General features: G+C 35.1%; 1 protein-coding gene across 7 annotated transcripts in view; it reads right to left on the reverse strand.

Annotated features, from left to right (window-relative positions):
- Positions 1 to 15065, reverse strand: part of ANKS1B (ankyrin repeat and sterile alpha motif domain containing 1B) — a 444006-nt gene that overhangs the window by 373563 nt on the left and 55378 nt on the right. For all 7 annotated transcript variants that reach the window (XM_064451622.1, XM_064451588.1, XM_064451615.1 and 4 more), the window contains exon 4: positions 5218 to 5514. In XM_064451622.1, the coding sequence (XP_064307692.1) occupies positions 5218 to 5514 (297 nt within the window). The remainder of the gene's footprint in view (positions 1 to 5217; positions 5515 to 15065) is intronic.

Here is a 15065-nt window from a genome sequence, read left to right on the forward strand (position 1 = left end):
ATGACCTCCAGAGTTACCTTCCAACCCCAACCAGTCTGTGATTCAGCAAGGGATAATAATTAGTGATGCATATACCAACAATGAAATCCACAGAGGTTCAAATGTTACAGGAGGCCTGAGCACTAAATTTTAGTCCTGCTGAGGATAAACTGCAGAGATGGAAACCGGCTGCACCTTGACTAAAATTGTAGAGATCATTCTGTACTAATATTAATAAGGAACCTTTTTAAAGGAAAAAATGTACATACTTTAGTGACAACAGCTATCTAAAATCCATTGCTATGGCATGATCTGAGACTGAGAAAGCTTAATGTTCTGGCATGCTGATTCAACAGCTTTGAAGACAAGGGAGAGGATCTATCCTCAGACTCCTGAGTTAGGGGTAGAAAAGATCCTGATATGATAATTGTCAGACCTGGCAGCAGTCCTTTCTATTGATCAAAACTCCCCACTAGAGGAAAGGCAAGTAATCATTTCCTTGATGAAAGCATACATCTTATAAGAAATGGAATGAAAACAAACACGAGAAGAGGAAATTTCCTGTAGATGTCTATGGTAAACAAATCTATCTGGGGTCAACTTGAGAGCCAGAAGGTAGTTCTGTAACAGTCAACCAAAGCTCTGCTGCATAAAGGGAGTAGAGACTTAAGCCACCTACATAGGTAATTCATAGTGTTGGGAGAGGAATCTAAAGCCAAATGCCAATTTTTTCATTCTATACTTTCTCACTTCTTCATCTATTCTACCATGTTATTTCCTGTCATATCTGAATAGGATCCTGAAATGCTTTACAAGCATTCTGCACTGCCCTGAATTCTGGGGCAGTCTTTACTTTACAACTCCAAGCTATCAGGCAATGCTAATGAATGCCATATCCCAGAAAAGAGGTATATATTACAGTCTGTTCAAAAGAGGAATTTGAAAGGCACACCATATAAACAGGGGAATGATCTGTCTACTCTATAGGTGATATTCTGAGCAGGAGGGGAAATACTACCATGAAACTGAAAGAAAATCAGTCTGGGAATATGGAGACTGAAAGCACACTCGTAAGATGGAGATGTGTAATCCTGCATGAGATGTCACGAAGATCAATGCTGACGTAAACCTTAAAAGCTCTAGGCAGGATTTCATGGTAATAGTGAATAACTAACAAGTGAATCAGATCCCTCAAACCAAAAACTGTCCAGAAGGCAGAAATGTCCTCATTACCAGAGTTCAGTTACCGAACTCATTTTAACGTAGGGAAAATGCTGAGCCTCAGGATGAACAGGGCAAAGAGAAACTCAGAGGACTGGCTGAGTAGATATATATCTCTTTGTAAATGTACATGTGGACTACTACTACTTGAAGACAGAAATAATGATGATTTTTTTTTCTGGTGCAATACAGCATGTTACACAAATTGGAAGGATTTAAAAAGGTAGTTGCAAATAATTTCTATGTATTATTTAAGATGTGCTAGAGTTTTTTCGTAGATCTTTTTCACTTATAATGGTGCACCTATGCACTAATATACTCTTGTTGTCTATACTACAGCAAGAAAATGTAAGGTTTATAGACAATATTCACTGCTTTAATTCCTGAAGCTTTCATTGCCTTGCATCGTAATTTCCTGGCGAAGTGAACACTATCATTATATTTGGAAATTCTTCCACCGTGATATTTAATGGAAAAAATGCTGGTATTTTTTCATGAACACAGTGAGCTGTAGTCTGCCTGAGTTTGCATCAATGGATTATATATTGATTCCCTGGCCTAAGTTTTCTGTATATCAAATATAGAGAACTATAGCACAAATTGTGCTAAGCTTATAATAAAGCTGCTGCCCCAAGTAGCTCACAGGTAGAGGTACAATGTCCCAGCTGGACACACAAAGCAAGCAAGGATAAAAGGGCATTGTCAGTAGGAACACCAGGATACACAAATCAACTTGGTGTACAATTTGCAGGCTCACATAAAAGCATCAAGGGTTTTATTAATTGGAGATTTTTTTTTAACATGTAAATATGCAAGAGCTTGTAATTAAGTCACTTGTGTGGTCCTTATTCATAGGCAGTTTACTATAGTTTTGATATGGATTTCAGACATAAACTGAAGGACGGAATGGTAGCTTTGCAAATTGATTCACAGAATATCCTCCATACATACTGACAGCCAAGGAAGGGGCGCAGCTCTTTGCAGAACTACAGTGATAAGCAATAGAAATTGCCATCATTACTAGAACAGACAGGGAAGGCAAATAGGGATAGATAAAAGTTGGATAAGCAGAAGGGGCCAAGTGTTTAAGGTATTCACAATTAAAAATTACTGTTTACATGAAACACACTGAACTGTGCAGTATCTTATTTTACTGAGGGCCCGAAATCTATCACTCACCCAAAACCTGTGTTTTTTTCATATGTGTCAAATTAAATGAAAACTTCAAAGCATAAAGAGATGAAGCAGATTTGTATTGCCCACTTCTAAATAATTTCAGATTGAAGTATATTGGATAGACCTGGGAAATGAATAAAATGTGTGATTAATTCAACCAAAAATTATATGCTGTCTATTATTAGTCCAAATATTTGCTATGATTATAAGTGCTCAGAAGGTACAGAAGAAAAAGATAACATGCCTAAAGTAAATTTCCCATTTAAACAAATAAATATTTACAATTACAGATTGATAGCAGATAGGCTACTTCTATAATTGTCTCTCAACATTCTGAGAGCTCTTTACTACTGATAAGCTGAATTTACTTAAAGTATATGAATGTGTGCAATTTTATTTACCACTGGGGATTATACTTTCTATATTGTTCTTTCCCAATCAGTGATGCAGAGCAATTTAATTAATATTAAAAGAGCTAAGTTCACTTTTAAGTATCAGGCTGATATTGTATGCTCTGATCGGTCTAATAAGCTGCCAGTAATCATCAACAAACACTTTTTCAGAGGCTATAGAAGTAAAAAGTTAACAATATGTACAGAGCCAACTTGCCAATATGCTAAGATGCTGAATGAAAAGGAACATATTGATGGAGAATATGTATACCAGTGACAAAATAAATAAATGATATTTCCTTATGGCAAGTAGGACAAACACACAAGAAACAAGATTTCCCAGTGCAAAAAATAAAATAAAATAAAATAAAATAAAATAAAATTAAATTAAATTAAATTAAATTAAATTAAAAAAAAAAAATAATGCCACCTGCCTAAGAATAACTAAGAAAAATAAGAATATAAATGGCTTAAAACAAATTAGAATTAAAAAAAAAGTCCTAGAATTTTAGTGTAGATGGCAAACAGATCACCATTACTAAAAGAATCTCTCATTTCTTAAAAGAAGATTGTACAAAATTTGCAGCCACCGTATTTTTTATAGCAAAAAACTTTTGGTGTAACTATTGATAGAAATGGCTTAGGAGAATTCACAGTAGTGCTAAAATTATCTAGATTACATAAGAGGAAGAACACATTTCATAAAGACATTGTGTAATATTCAACCCTCATGTAACCATCAGTTTGTAAGTTGCCATGGCAGAGACTATTTTTCTTCAATTATTCTATTTCTTAAGCATCAATTCAGACATCAGTTCAGCTTCTTTCTGACTTTTTCCTCATTCATTTGCTAGAGATAGAAGAGAAATTATACATTCAGAAACATGTATTTGAGGGTTCCATTATGCACTGCTTTAGCATTAAACTTTTCTATATTACTGAAGATGTAGTAATAGTAAAGAACAGCTGAAACAAAAGGGCTGCTTGTATTAACCTTTTCAAGTGTATCACTTTCTAGTAAAGAAAATCAAAAGCAAATTAAATGGGAAGCATAATGGTAGGCAAATACAAGCAAGCCACAGAAAAAAAAAAGTGTTCCAGTTTGAAATAGTTTGAAGGAATTAACAATGCTAATTCAAAAAATACTAGAGCTAATAAGAGTAGCAAAACAATTTTACTATATTTTCATTTTGAAAGCATTGAGAATATAAATTTTTAATCGTAAAATATGTTAATATTTTCTGTTCTGCTTTGTTGGGTTTTTTAAATCTATCTTTTCTTTCCCATTTCACATTATTTTCCTCAAAAGTTGAAAACATGACCTCGATGCAAGAATCCAGAAATAGCAAAATTGCATGGAATCCAGGTGCAATCTTTCTATATAAAAGGGAATTATGTGTACAAAGGTGTTTGATTAAAGCTTAAAATGGTTATAAAACTTAATCAAAGTTTAGGCAAAGTTCACAAGATTTATTACATCACCTATTGGTAAAGAATGCCTGGATGTGACTCTAAAATAGATGTAATTATGTTTGTTTGGTTGGTTTATCTGAAAATAGATAGAAAGCTGAAACAACCTTAATTCGAAGCGTATTATATAAATTCAGACAGCAAGAAGCCTACTTTAAATCTGAAGATAAAATACACTTTAAACTCAAATACAGTGCCATCAATCAAATGAAGAGAAATCGTAAGACTGAGGGAAGCCTTCACACATCACAGAATTGGGTGCCCTGTAGTTAAAAGGCTTGTACACTTTCCTCTACAAAGAAATTGACATAAAATTTACTGCTGCTACACCTTGTATCTGTTCCCATCTATGTCTCTTTTATTTAAAGTTACCCCTTTTACAGCATTATAATTTCCTGTGCATAGAACTAGATTCAGCAAACAGCTAACAGGTTGGAGTCAGTAGCTGCAAGAGTATATTGGTATAGAATTTTCTTTTAGATTTATACAAGTGTGTAGAAAAGCAGAAAATAAAAACTATTATTATTTAGTAACTTTGGGTTTAGAATGGGATAACTGTGGGAAAAAGAGTTTTCGGTCAAACATTGTTTCCGAGTGCTATGACCATTAAGGGCCACAGTTTTAGCAAGTCAGCTTAGTATCATTAAAACCAATGTTGTAAAAAAACCCTATATATACACATACATGAACAGTTGGTATGATTTGTGTATCTACATGTCTCAAGACAACATTAAAATATACACTCAGCTTTGAAGACATGTATCTTTCTTGAGTTATCCCTTTGAACACATCATTTGGGTCATAAAAATTAAATCTGTACTATATATCACCTTGCAGCATTTCTAACAAAGTAAATGCAATTTTATTTTAAAAGAAAAAATATGAGAAGTTATTTCATTTGAATCGTGTTCTAATGATAAAGGAAAGTAAGGTAAGAAAGGAAGAAAGGAGGAAAGGAAGGAAGAAATTACACACTAACTTGGCAGCTGACATCCATTCCAGCCTCCAGAAGCACCTGTACAACAGCTTTGTGGCCATTACGTGCAGCAAGATGCAAAGGAGTGTGTTTTCTTGTATTACAGTTCATCAGGTTTGGATATGCTTTGATGATCATTTTTACAACACGCAGACGTCCATAAAGTGCTGCCAGATCCAGAGGTGTTTCTAGTTTGTTGTTCCTTATTGTAGGGTCTGTTAGCTCTTCTAACAGAACAGCAACTACTTCTGAATGACCATACTGAGCTGCACAATGCAATGCTGTTTCATTTTCATTGTTCTGTCAAAACAAAACAAAAGCTTCAGAAATCCATGTTTAATCACACAATAGAACTGCGCAGCTTCTATAAATTGCCTCCATGAGATTCACTACACAGGCAGAGTTTGCAATAAGATGTATGGTAATGTATGTTAAATGCTTCAGAATGGCTCCACTAAAATTTTAATAATAATACATTAATACTTCAGCTTTGTGGCTCTCAAGCAGATCAGGTCCCCATGTGTGCACATTGCTCCCAATACATTTTTAACAACATGCCCCAAAAATCCTTTTACTCATGATATACCAAAATATGTAACCCTTCTTGATTCAACTGTTCCTGAAATCACAGTTGAGTCCTTCTCTTAGAAAGACTCTGACACTTATCTTTAGTCTCTCTTCTCAGTATAACTGGTTCTAAATCATAGAAGTTTGTTATTAGAGTAGTGAAATTAGAGAGGAAAACCATGTAATAAAAATGTATCAGGCACAAGGCTAGTTTCATATATCACTATAAAAGTTACTATCAAGACAACAATGAAAGTTTGGAAGAAGGCAAAATAGCACCTGTGGATATTAGAAAGACTTAGCGTATCACGTAAGCAGCTAGTCTTTGCGGGGCTCCAGGGAGTTGTCTGTGTGCATTTTAAGACATATGAGTATTTGTATGCTGTGGATTGAATAAGTTTTTGCTTTATAAAGCAATGCCCCCCAAGTCTTTCCCCAAACAATATTTAAGAATCTTAATAATAAATAAATACTGAGAATAAGCAGTATCTTCTTTAATTGTTTTCTTCTGGTTCTGCACTTGCAATCCCAAACAGACAAATAACTTCAGGCAGAAAGGAAGGAAATAATTTATAGAGCCCTCTGAATTGTATATGCCGTCGATATTACTAATATATCTTATGTAGTCTCTAAGAAGCCTTAAAATAGACTAGCACTATAAATTTTAAAACTATGTACATTGAATGCCTCTTCTGATATATGATTTATAAAATTTTGTGACAGCTTTGAAAATGTAAAAGTAGAAAGCCAATAAGCTAATGTGTCACATAAATAAATTAAAAAATAATGTAAATTCAGAAAAGATACTAGAGAAATATAATCCTAAAGAAAGGAGAAGAGAGAAATCTGAATCCATAGGCTGTATTTCTCAAGAAAACAACTGAAGAAAGTTCTGGGGACAGAGAAATGGAAATAGAAAAAAGACAGAAAGGGTGGGAGAATCAGAGAAATGAGGCTTTGGCATCTTTTTCAAAAGCTAGCTAGGCTAAGAAAATCCATGTTGCACATAATATCTAGAAAGGTGGGAAGGCAAAAAAGTTTTTTTCTCTTTTTAGTAGCAGCGTTTCGAATTGTATAATCAAGAACTTAAATTTTGGGTTTGTGGTTTTAACAACATTGCTGTCATTTTCATCTCATCTTGTAATTTAAAATGACTCAGGTGAACCTGGGAGACACAACAGACAGATCAATACATTAAGATAAATTAATGCTGCAGATAAACTATTCAGGTGTTTAAACACCACACAAGATCCTACAGGCTGTTGTGTGTTTCCTGCTAAACTGCAAGACAGAAGCTGGAAAGTAGGAAGACCCGGGTAGAAAGTGAGAAGTTTGTAATGGCCGACATGGCTTGGTGACTAATAAGTATTTGAATCATTGTGCATTATTCAGACCACCACGTGGTCTTTCGCTATTACACAGACCATAAAATCAGGTTAAAATAGGTACTAACACAATACTGCCTGGCTGCAATGATCTATCAACTCCCTGTGATATGCTTTTTGTGCTCTTGTGACTTCTAATGCATTCTTTATGTAGGACTGGGCAAAGCAATTTTTTTAAGGTACAGTGGTATACCCACAAATCACAAGCATAGTTTATTAGAATTTATTTTTAGATTTTCAATACTTCATGGACAGAACTGCAAAGATGAACAGGCAATTGCAGTCTAATTTTGTGTACAATTACCACAATTAAGTATGAAAATCAGATAATTGCACATAAAATGGCCAATTATGGTAATTTGTGCCTACAGTTACTGTATTTACGTATCCAATGGAAACAGTTATACAAAGAAATTAGATGTATAACTATATCCACATCCTGTGAGGTAAATAGCAAAATACACATTTACTATACAGTTGACAAACAGATCTATCTATCTATCTATCTATCTATCTATCTATCTATCTATCTATCTATCTATCTATCTATCTATCTATCTAATATCTGCTTGTATTTGGATTTTTTCAAGCATTTCTGGATAATATATAAAGTATCTGGAATCTTGTGCCAACAGTCTAATACTGTAGTTTAAAAGTATTCTGATTAAATTTTCAGAGAGACATAAAAATTAAATTGGCTATGGCCTTTTTCCTGAAATGTGGTGACTAGCCAAAATTTGAGCCACAAAGACCCATTGAGACCAACCAGTCCAAATCACTGTTGCTGTGCAGTGAACTGAAATTTGCTCCCTCTAAATAAAGGATATCTAGCTGAATTTTCTTACAAGGCCATATTTACAGAAAAGTATAATTTAAAACAGCATGGTGCATAAAAGCATCTGTAAATCTGAACAAAATGTTATTATTTTCAAATGAACATTGTTGAACATTTTTGTGTGGTTTGTTTCTTTGCATTTGTCAAATTAAAGCTACATTTCAGTTAATGACAAATCAAACTGATTCAAAATTAAAAAGAACTAGGTATCGCTGAAATAAAATAGAAGAATCCAACCTGGACAAACATGATAACTGAATTACCTACACATATGCAATCAGAACAGGCATTGTATATATTGTCTTATCAGAGCTGAGGGGTACTACCTAATTAGAACTTATTAATACAACATCCTTCCCTCTTTAATATGTAAATTAATCAACTCAATTCGGGTATAAAAGACAGAATGATTTTTAACTTTCAAAGAGAGAATTACAACTTGTTTAACTGCCCTCTACATTTATCCACTTTGACAATTTAGTACCAGTTACATAATATAAATCACCTTGGAAGCAAGAGGTCTTACTGAGGAGAGAATTTTTAAGTAGGTTTTGACAGATTCTGCCATCTTCAAATTTAGGAAAGGAGGGAATGCCCACCAGATAGACACAGTTGGTTCAGCATTCGCAGAAAGACCCCTAAGACGGAGGAGGCTATACCAGCTTCTTTCCTGGACTAGAAGAAAAATTATCTTTCTCTTCTTACCCCTTGTGGAAAGACAGACGTGGATGTCTCAGTGTTAGGAACTTCTTCCTTCAGGCATTCATTTATAGAAGATGTACAGTAATAATAATAATAAAAAAACCCCTATATGATGATATTTTAAGAGTTGAAGTTATGTGATTTCCTTGGTCCCAAAAATGCCGTTACTTCTGTCTTGTGTTTTGGGCAAAGCTAACCCAGGTGTAACTCTATTGGTTTTAAGGTACTGTTTGTCCTCATGTCTCTAAAATAGCTTATTATTCCAAAGAAATATTTGAAAGTCATAAAAAATCATTCTTGAAAAAAATTAATAATAATTTAGTACTATTGTCTACATTTTCAGTCCCAAAGGTAAACAGTTGTTTCTGGAGTACAGAAAGTTTATGTGCTAACACTCATTGCCATGAACAGTTAACCTGCTATGAAAATACCAATGTCTGCATCCAAGTTACAACTGTGTGATTAGATCTCTAAAACTGATCTCCAAGGGCTAAATAATGCATCTAGTGCTGAAGAAACACAACTAGAATGCTTTTAGAAATTTCAGATAGTTCATTATACGTTAGAAACCGCAAGATAGATCCTGACTGAATGAGACAAGAATGATCTAGAAATCAGAACCAAGTCATACAAAATGTAAGACAAAAAGAGAATAGTAGACCATTATTATGCAAAATAGTATAAAACAGAAGTCCCTAATATTAATAATTAATAATATTTTAAACAAGTAGTTATTCGTATGGCCCAATGGACCTCTTTCAGAAATAAGGAAGGCATCTTAAGGTTCCGTGTTTTGCCTTTTGTAATTTTTTTCTTCATTATTGGTTACATGGGTCTCTTCATGGGCATGGTCCTGACATTTTCTAGCCTTTCTCTGAATCTGTTCTCTTCTATGTACAGCCAGAACTCAGACTTCTGTCGCTGTAAACTGAATTGTGCCTTCAGAGCATTGCCTCCGGTCAGTACTGCCAGCTGTACTACATCATTTAGCTACTGAGAATGCATGCCACCCAAAATCTAGAACATCTCTTAAGGTCTATTCATTATAGGACAGATTAGCAAATACGTTATAGAGACAATTATTGTAGCCTGGCAGTCTGATAGTGAAGAGGTACAGGAAATATCAAGAGAATGGACGGCTCTCATGAATATTATATAGGTCCTTGTAAAGACACTATTAAACACTGGGTATGTTTAAGACTTTAACTGCATAGTTGTGTAGTTTAAAGCTCCTAAACTCCATGCAAGTATTGCACAAGCAATAATGACTATCAAGTAGTGATTTTACAGACCCCTCCAAAGAATGCTCAACTCCTTTATTATCTAAGCACTTTTATAATGAACTTGAAAAGGGAGACTTCCTAAATCACTGAGCAAGTTTTTGTCACATAATCCTAATGTCAAGTAACTGAACAAGGCAATATAACCAAGACAGAGAAAGGAAAGATCTCAGGATGGTCTTACTTCATCTATGGAAACAGTTTCCTGAGAATTTCCACAAATACCATTTAATCATTCTGAAAAAAATAAGGAAGTTTGCCTGATTGATTCAGCAACTAGCATGTCACTGTATTTAATTACAATGGGAATTAAAGCGCTTGCCTGGATGTCTAGGGCAAAGGCTAAACAATGTTACAACAGAAACTCTAAACACTGCCAAGAATGAGGAGAGCTCTTGGGAACAACATTGTAACTTTATTGTTCTTCTCTTTGAGGAAGGGAATGGGTTTTACATGGTGCGCAGATTTTTACAGTTTATGTGGAAAAACAGCTAATGACATCCTTCTTATCACACGTCATCAATGAACCTGTCTAATTTGAAAGTCCTGAAAGAAATAAAAAGCCCATAAATTTCCTTATCAAGTGCTTTCTTAAACACAAAACCAAGCATTAGAATTTAGGCATCCCTACTATTTCCAGATATATTTTGAAAACTGATTTAAAAATCGAAGCATTTAAGACAAGACTAAATATTTTCCTTTTTTGTTCTGTTACAACTGTAGTTGTACACAGATGAAAAATTATTCACAATTTTGCTTACATTAAAAAATTTAGAAACCTGAGAGTTCATACCTACTAGGTATTTAAAAGAAGATGCATATTTTATCACTGGATGTGTTGCTCAAACTTTGTTGGGTTTTCTTTAAGACCTACCATTCCTGATTGAATTTTTTCTTTAGTGCCTGCTACTGTGCTCCATTTCTATTTTTTCCTTCTCAGTGCAGTTGAAGTCTCTGTATTCTAATCCCTAATGAACATTCCAGTAAAGAATGGTGTCCCCCTGGGATCTGTACTGGGACCAGTACTGCTTAATACCTTCATTAATGACACAGATAGTGGGACTGAGTGCACCCTCAGCAAGTTTGCGGATGACACCAAGCTGAGTGGTGCAGTGGTGCAGCCGTCCAGAGGGACATTGACAGGCTTGAGAAATGGGCCCACGTGAACCTCATGCAGTTTAACAAGGCCGAGTGCAAGTTCCTGCACCTGGGTCAGGGAAATCCCCAATATCAGTACAGACTCCGTAATTAAATGATTAGGAGCAGCAGTGCAGAGGAGGACTTGGGGATACTGGTGGATGAAAAACTGGATACAAGCTGGCTGTGTGCACTTGCAGCCCAGAAAGACAATCCTATCCCAGGCTGCCTAAAAAGAAGTGAGGCCAGCAGGTCAAGGGAGGTGATTCTCCCCCTTTACTCTACCCTACTCTACTCTGCTCTGGTGAGACCCCACCTGGAGCACGGTCTCCAGCACAAGAAAGACGTGTACCTGTTAGAGGAGGGCCATGAAAATGATCAGAGGCCTGGAACACCTCTGCTGTGAAGAATGACTGAGAATGTTGGGGTTGTTCAGCCTGGAGAAGAGAAGGCTCTGGCGAGACCTTATTGTGGCCTTTCACTATAGAAAGGGGGCTTGTAAGAAAGATGGAGAGAGACTATTTACCAGGGCCTGTAGAGACAAGGCAAGGGGAAATGGCTTTAAACTGAAAGTGGGTAGATTTAGACTGAATATAAGGAAGACATTTTTTATGATGAAGGTAGTGAGACTTTGGAACAGGTTGACCAGAGAAATTATGGATGCTCCATTATTGGGAGCGCTCAAGGTCAGGTTGGACAGGACTTTGAACAACCTGATCTAGTAATAGCATGGCAAGGGGGTTAGACTATATGATGTTTGAAGGTCCCTTCTGACCTAAACCACTCTATGATTCTATGAACATGTTCTAATGAATATCTTTATCATATAAGAACAATATGATGACAAATAAAGGTGCCAATGTCCCATAATTTAGAGAGTACTTGGATTTAGATAGTAATATATTTTCAAAAAGACAATTTTTGTAAAAGTTATTGGGAAAAATTCTGCTGCAGATTACCCAGTGTGAATCAAAATCTAACCCACTGAATTCCTATTGAAATTCACCTTTACTTAGGTGGAAACAAAACAAAACAGCAATTCTGTAATTTGGTTGACTACTTTGAATTAACGTTTTCTTCAAATTTATTGCTGCAATCAGCTCAAATCAAAAAGATTGCCACTGCACAATTTTTCTTCTAAAAAAGGCATAATGGGAGTTGCAAGGGAAATTTGGAAATCCATCCACATAGTCTCTAATTTAAGGGGGGGGGGGATGACATCAAATGCAGAAATGAAAATTTTTGGTTTTACAGGCTACTTTGGAACTGAATTGTACTTCTGGAAGTCCCTAAGGTGTCACTGAGAGAAGCATATAATGTCGGTGCTTCATTTCGATGATTTGGGGAAGACAGTAAATATATTAGATGTTAGGTTTTTACATATTACAAACATATCCTGAACTCTTTTCCTTCACAGTTCAGAAGTGTCGAACAGCCTTAAGGAAATGTGATTGTTTTTAATGACAATTACAATTTTATGCACAGAAAAATTATACAGTACATTAAATACATAAATGTAAAGAAAAATATGTGCTGTGTGCATAAAGAAAAACAGACAGAATCAGAGAACATCACCAAGAAATTTCAGAAGTGTTCACATTTTTTGCTGTGTACGTTTTACTATTCATATTCTCTCAATATATTAAAAATATATTTTGAACTTGATATTTATTCCTGATGTCATTCACCTTTTTTGCATGTGATTTCCTGCACTAATACCAAACACTACAAATTGACCTATATGTGGCTGTTATTTATTATTAATTTTTTCATAGATTAGGATTTCTTATAATTATGTATTTTTGTGATGAGAGTTGCCAGAATAGATGTTTGTGCTACCCAGATGTCTTTACATAAACAACCACGTAAGTAGTCCGACTGTTAACAGCACACCTTTTTGTTACATTTGGTATTAATTTACTAATAAATCTTTATATCACGCTAACTACTTGATCTTCATTCAATTTATAATGTACATATTTTCAGTTCATCAATGAAGTTTAAATGCATGTTTTGTAATTTCACCATATTTTGTAATATAAAACATAAATCATGCATGCCAACTAAGACACCTGTATTAAACAGTGATAGAATTATTCCTACATAATTGTTATGCTGTAACCATTTTCTGTGTGTAGAGTTGCCAGTCTACATTCCACCAACCCATAAAAAAATTGCCATTTAACTGTTCACCTCTTTTATTTTTTTTTCAATTTATGTAATAGGAACAGTAGGGGGCATTCAGAGCTTTAGATGCTGGATATGGCTGGATATGATCCTATGATGCTAGTTAACTGCATTTTAAATGTGTAGGATGCAGTTCAATTAATTTACAGTATACCATATTAAATCCATCAATTCATGTAATATGCATTTATGCATCATGAGCTTCTCATTTACTTCTCTGTTGTGTTGTTCATTACTTTCACTTAAGTTTTTAGAAGCATTTATTTTAAATAGAATTTTAATAAAATAGTTGAAAAGCAAAGATATATTACGAATTAGTTGCAACAATTTTTAAATAATGAACAAAATTATTTTCTTAAACTGAAAGCACATACATTCTTAATGTGATCCTTACCAAAAACAACCAGGAAAAAAAGTGACTTAAGTGTATTTTTTGCTGTGGTGAGAAAGTGTCAGGAAAAATGGCTATCCTTCTCCCCAACTCTCAGAAGAAGAAACAAGGAAGAAAAATAGCCCAGGATTTCTCGTAAGCTGTAGCTCAGGTCCACAGATCTGAGAGAAACTATGACAGCCATGAGGAGCCACCTGCCTTATACAGCCTATCAGCAAATAAGCAAAACCCTCAGAAACCTACAGACTCATAAGAATGTACAATAGGTATTAGGGTGGGGGTGCTACTCTGGTGTTATCTGAGGATATGTGAGTGGAGATGGCTTTATATCAACACTGCATTTCCCTCATTCCATGATATGGATAATATTCTCCTCTGCAGAGTGCTAATTAGCACAGGCAAGTCGGTGCCAGCAAAACAGTCCACCTACTAAAGCTGGCCACTGCCTAGAGTGAAACACCAGGTTATTTAAAAGGTCAGAAGAACTGTGTCTGTATGAGTTTAACTTCAAAGTTTAAGACGATCATGACTCCCTTAAGAGACTTAGGGTCCAACATTTCTTGTGAGGATTGCTCACACATCTATTATAAAGTTTTTGGGTAAAATGCATAAACAGCAGGAGATCTAATGACAAGGCCTTTTTTCAGTCAGTGGGGTATAGAATCAGATTCATCCCTGCTTATCTGCTCCAGTGATCAAACCAGAGAGACTGGACAGCACACCTAATCAAGCTTGAGAATATTCTAGAAGTTTGGATATATATGTGGGATTGAGAAGAAGTAGGTTTGAATTTACATTTCTTTTTCAGATCTTACTGAAATATCTTTTTCACTGTCCCCCTCTCTGAAGTTCCTGCATAGCTTCCAGTTTTCTGTCAGCAGAGTACAAGGAATCTCTTCAAGCAAATGGATAACATGCAGTCAGAAAGTCGCTTTTTTATTTTGTTGCAGAAATAAAACAAAAAACCACAACCTTCTCCTTGACAAAAGGTAATCCTACAATTCAACTGGTTTCATCCCACATGTAACAGCTGACGTGAATGAGAAACTCTGAGAAACTCCTAATCTGCAACTCAAACCACAGAAGGGCAAGTTTTGGTTTTTGTATTTTTTCTTGGATGAGCCAAGGTATTTCCTATATTTCCTTCACTAATACTTGACATTTGTGTCATAGTTATTGTATGGATTCCTATGGCTAAGTATATAACCTCAAATAACAAATAGATTATTCAAGGAACGGCATCTCACTGGTTACGTGTCTGCAATTTCTACATTCTTGCAAATGCAAGGTCTAACATTTCTTATTTTTTCACAGTTTGCCTTCTGGCCACACTAATGTAGACACTGAGAGTGCAATTCATTTGTTAG

Source organism: Phalacrocorax carbo, chromosome 1 (genome assembly GCF_963921805.1).
Source record: "Phalacrocorax carbo chromosome 1, bPhaCar2.1, whole genome shotgun sequence".
Classification (NCBI taxonomy): domain Eukaryota; kingdom Metazoa; phylum Chordata; class Aves; order Suliformes; family Phalacrocoracidae; genus Phalacrocorax; species Phalacrocorax carbo.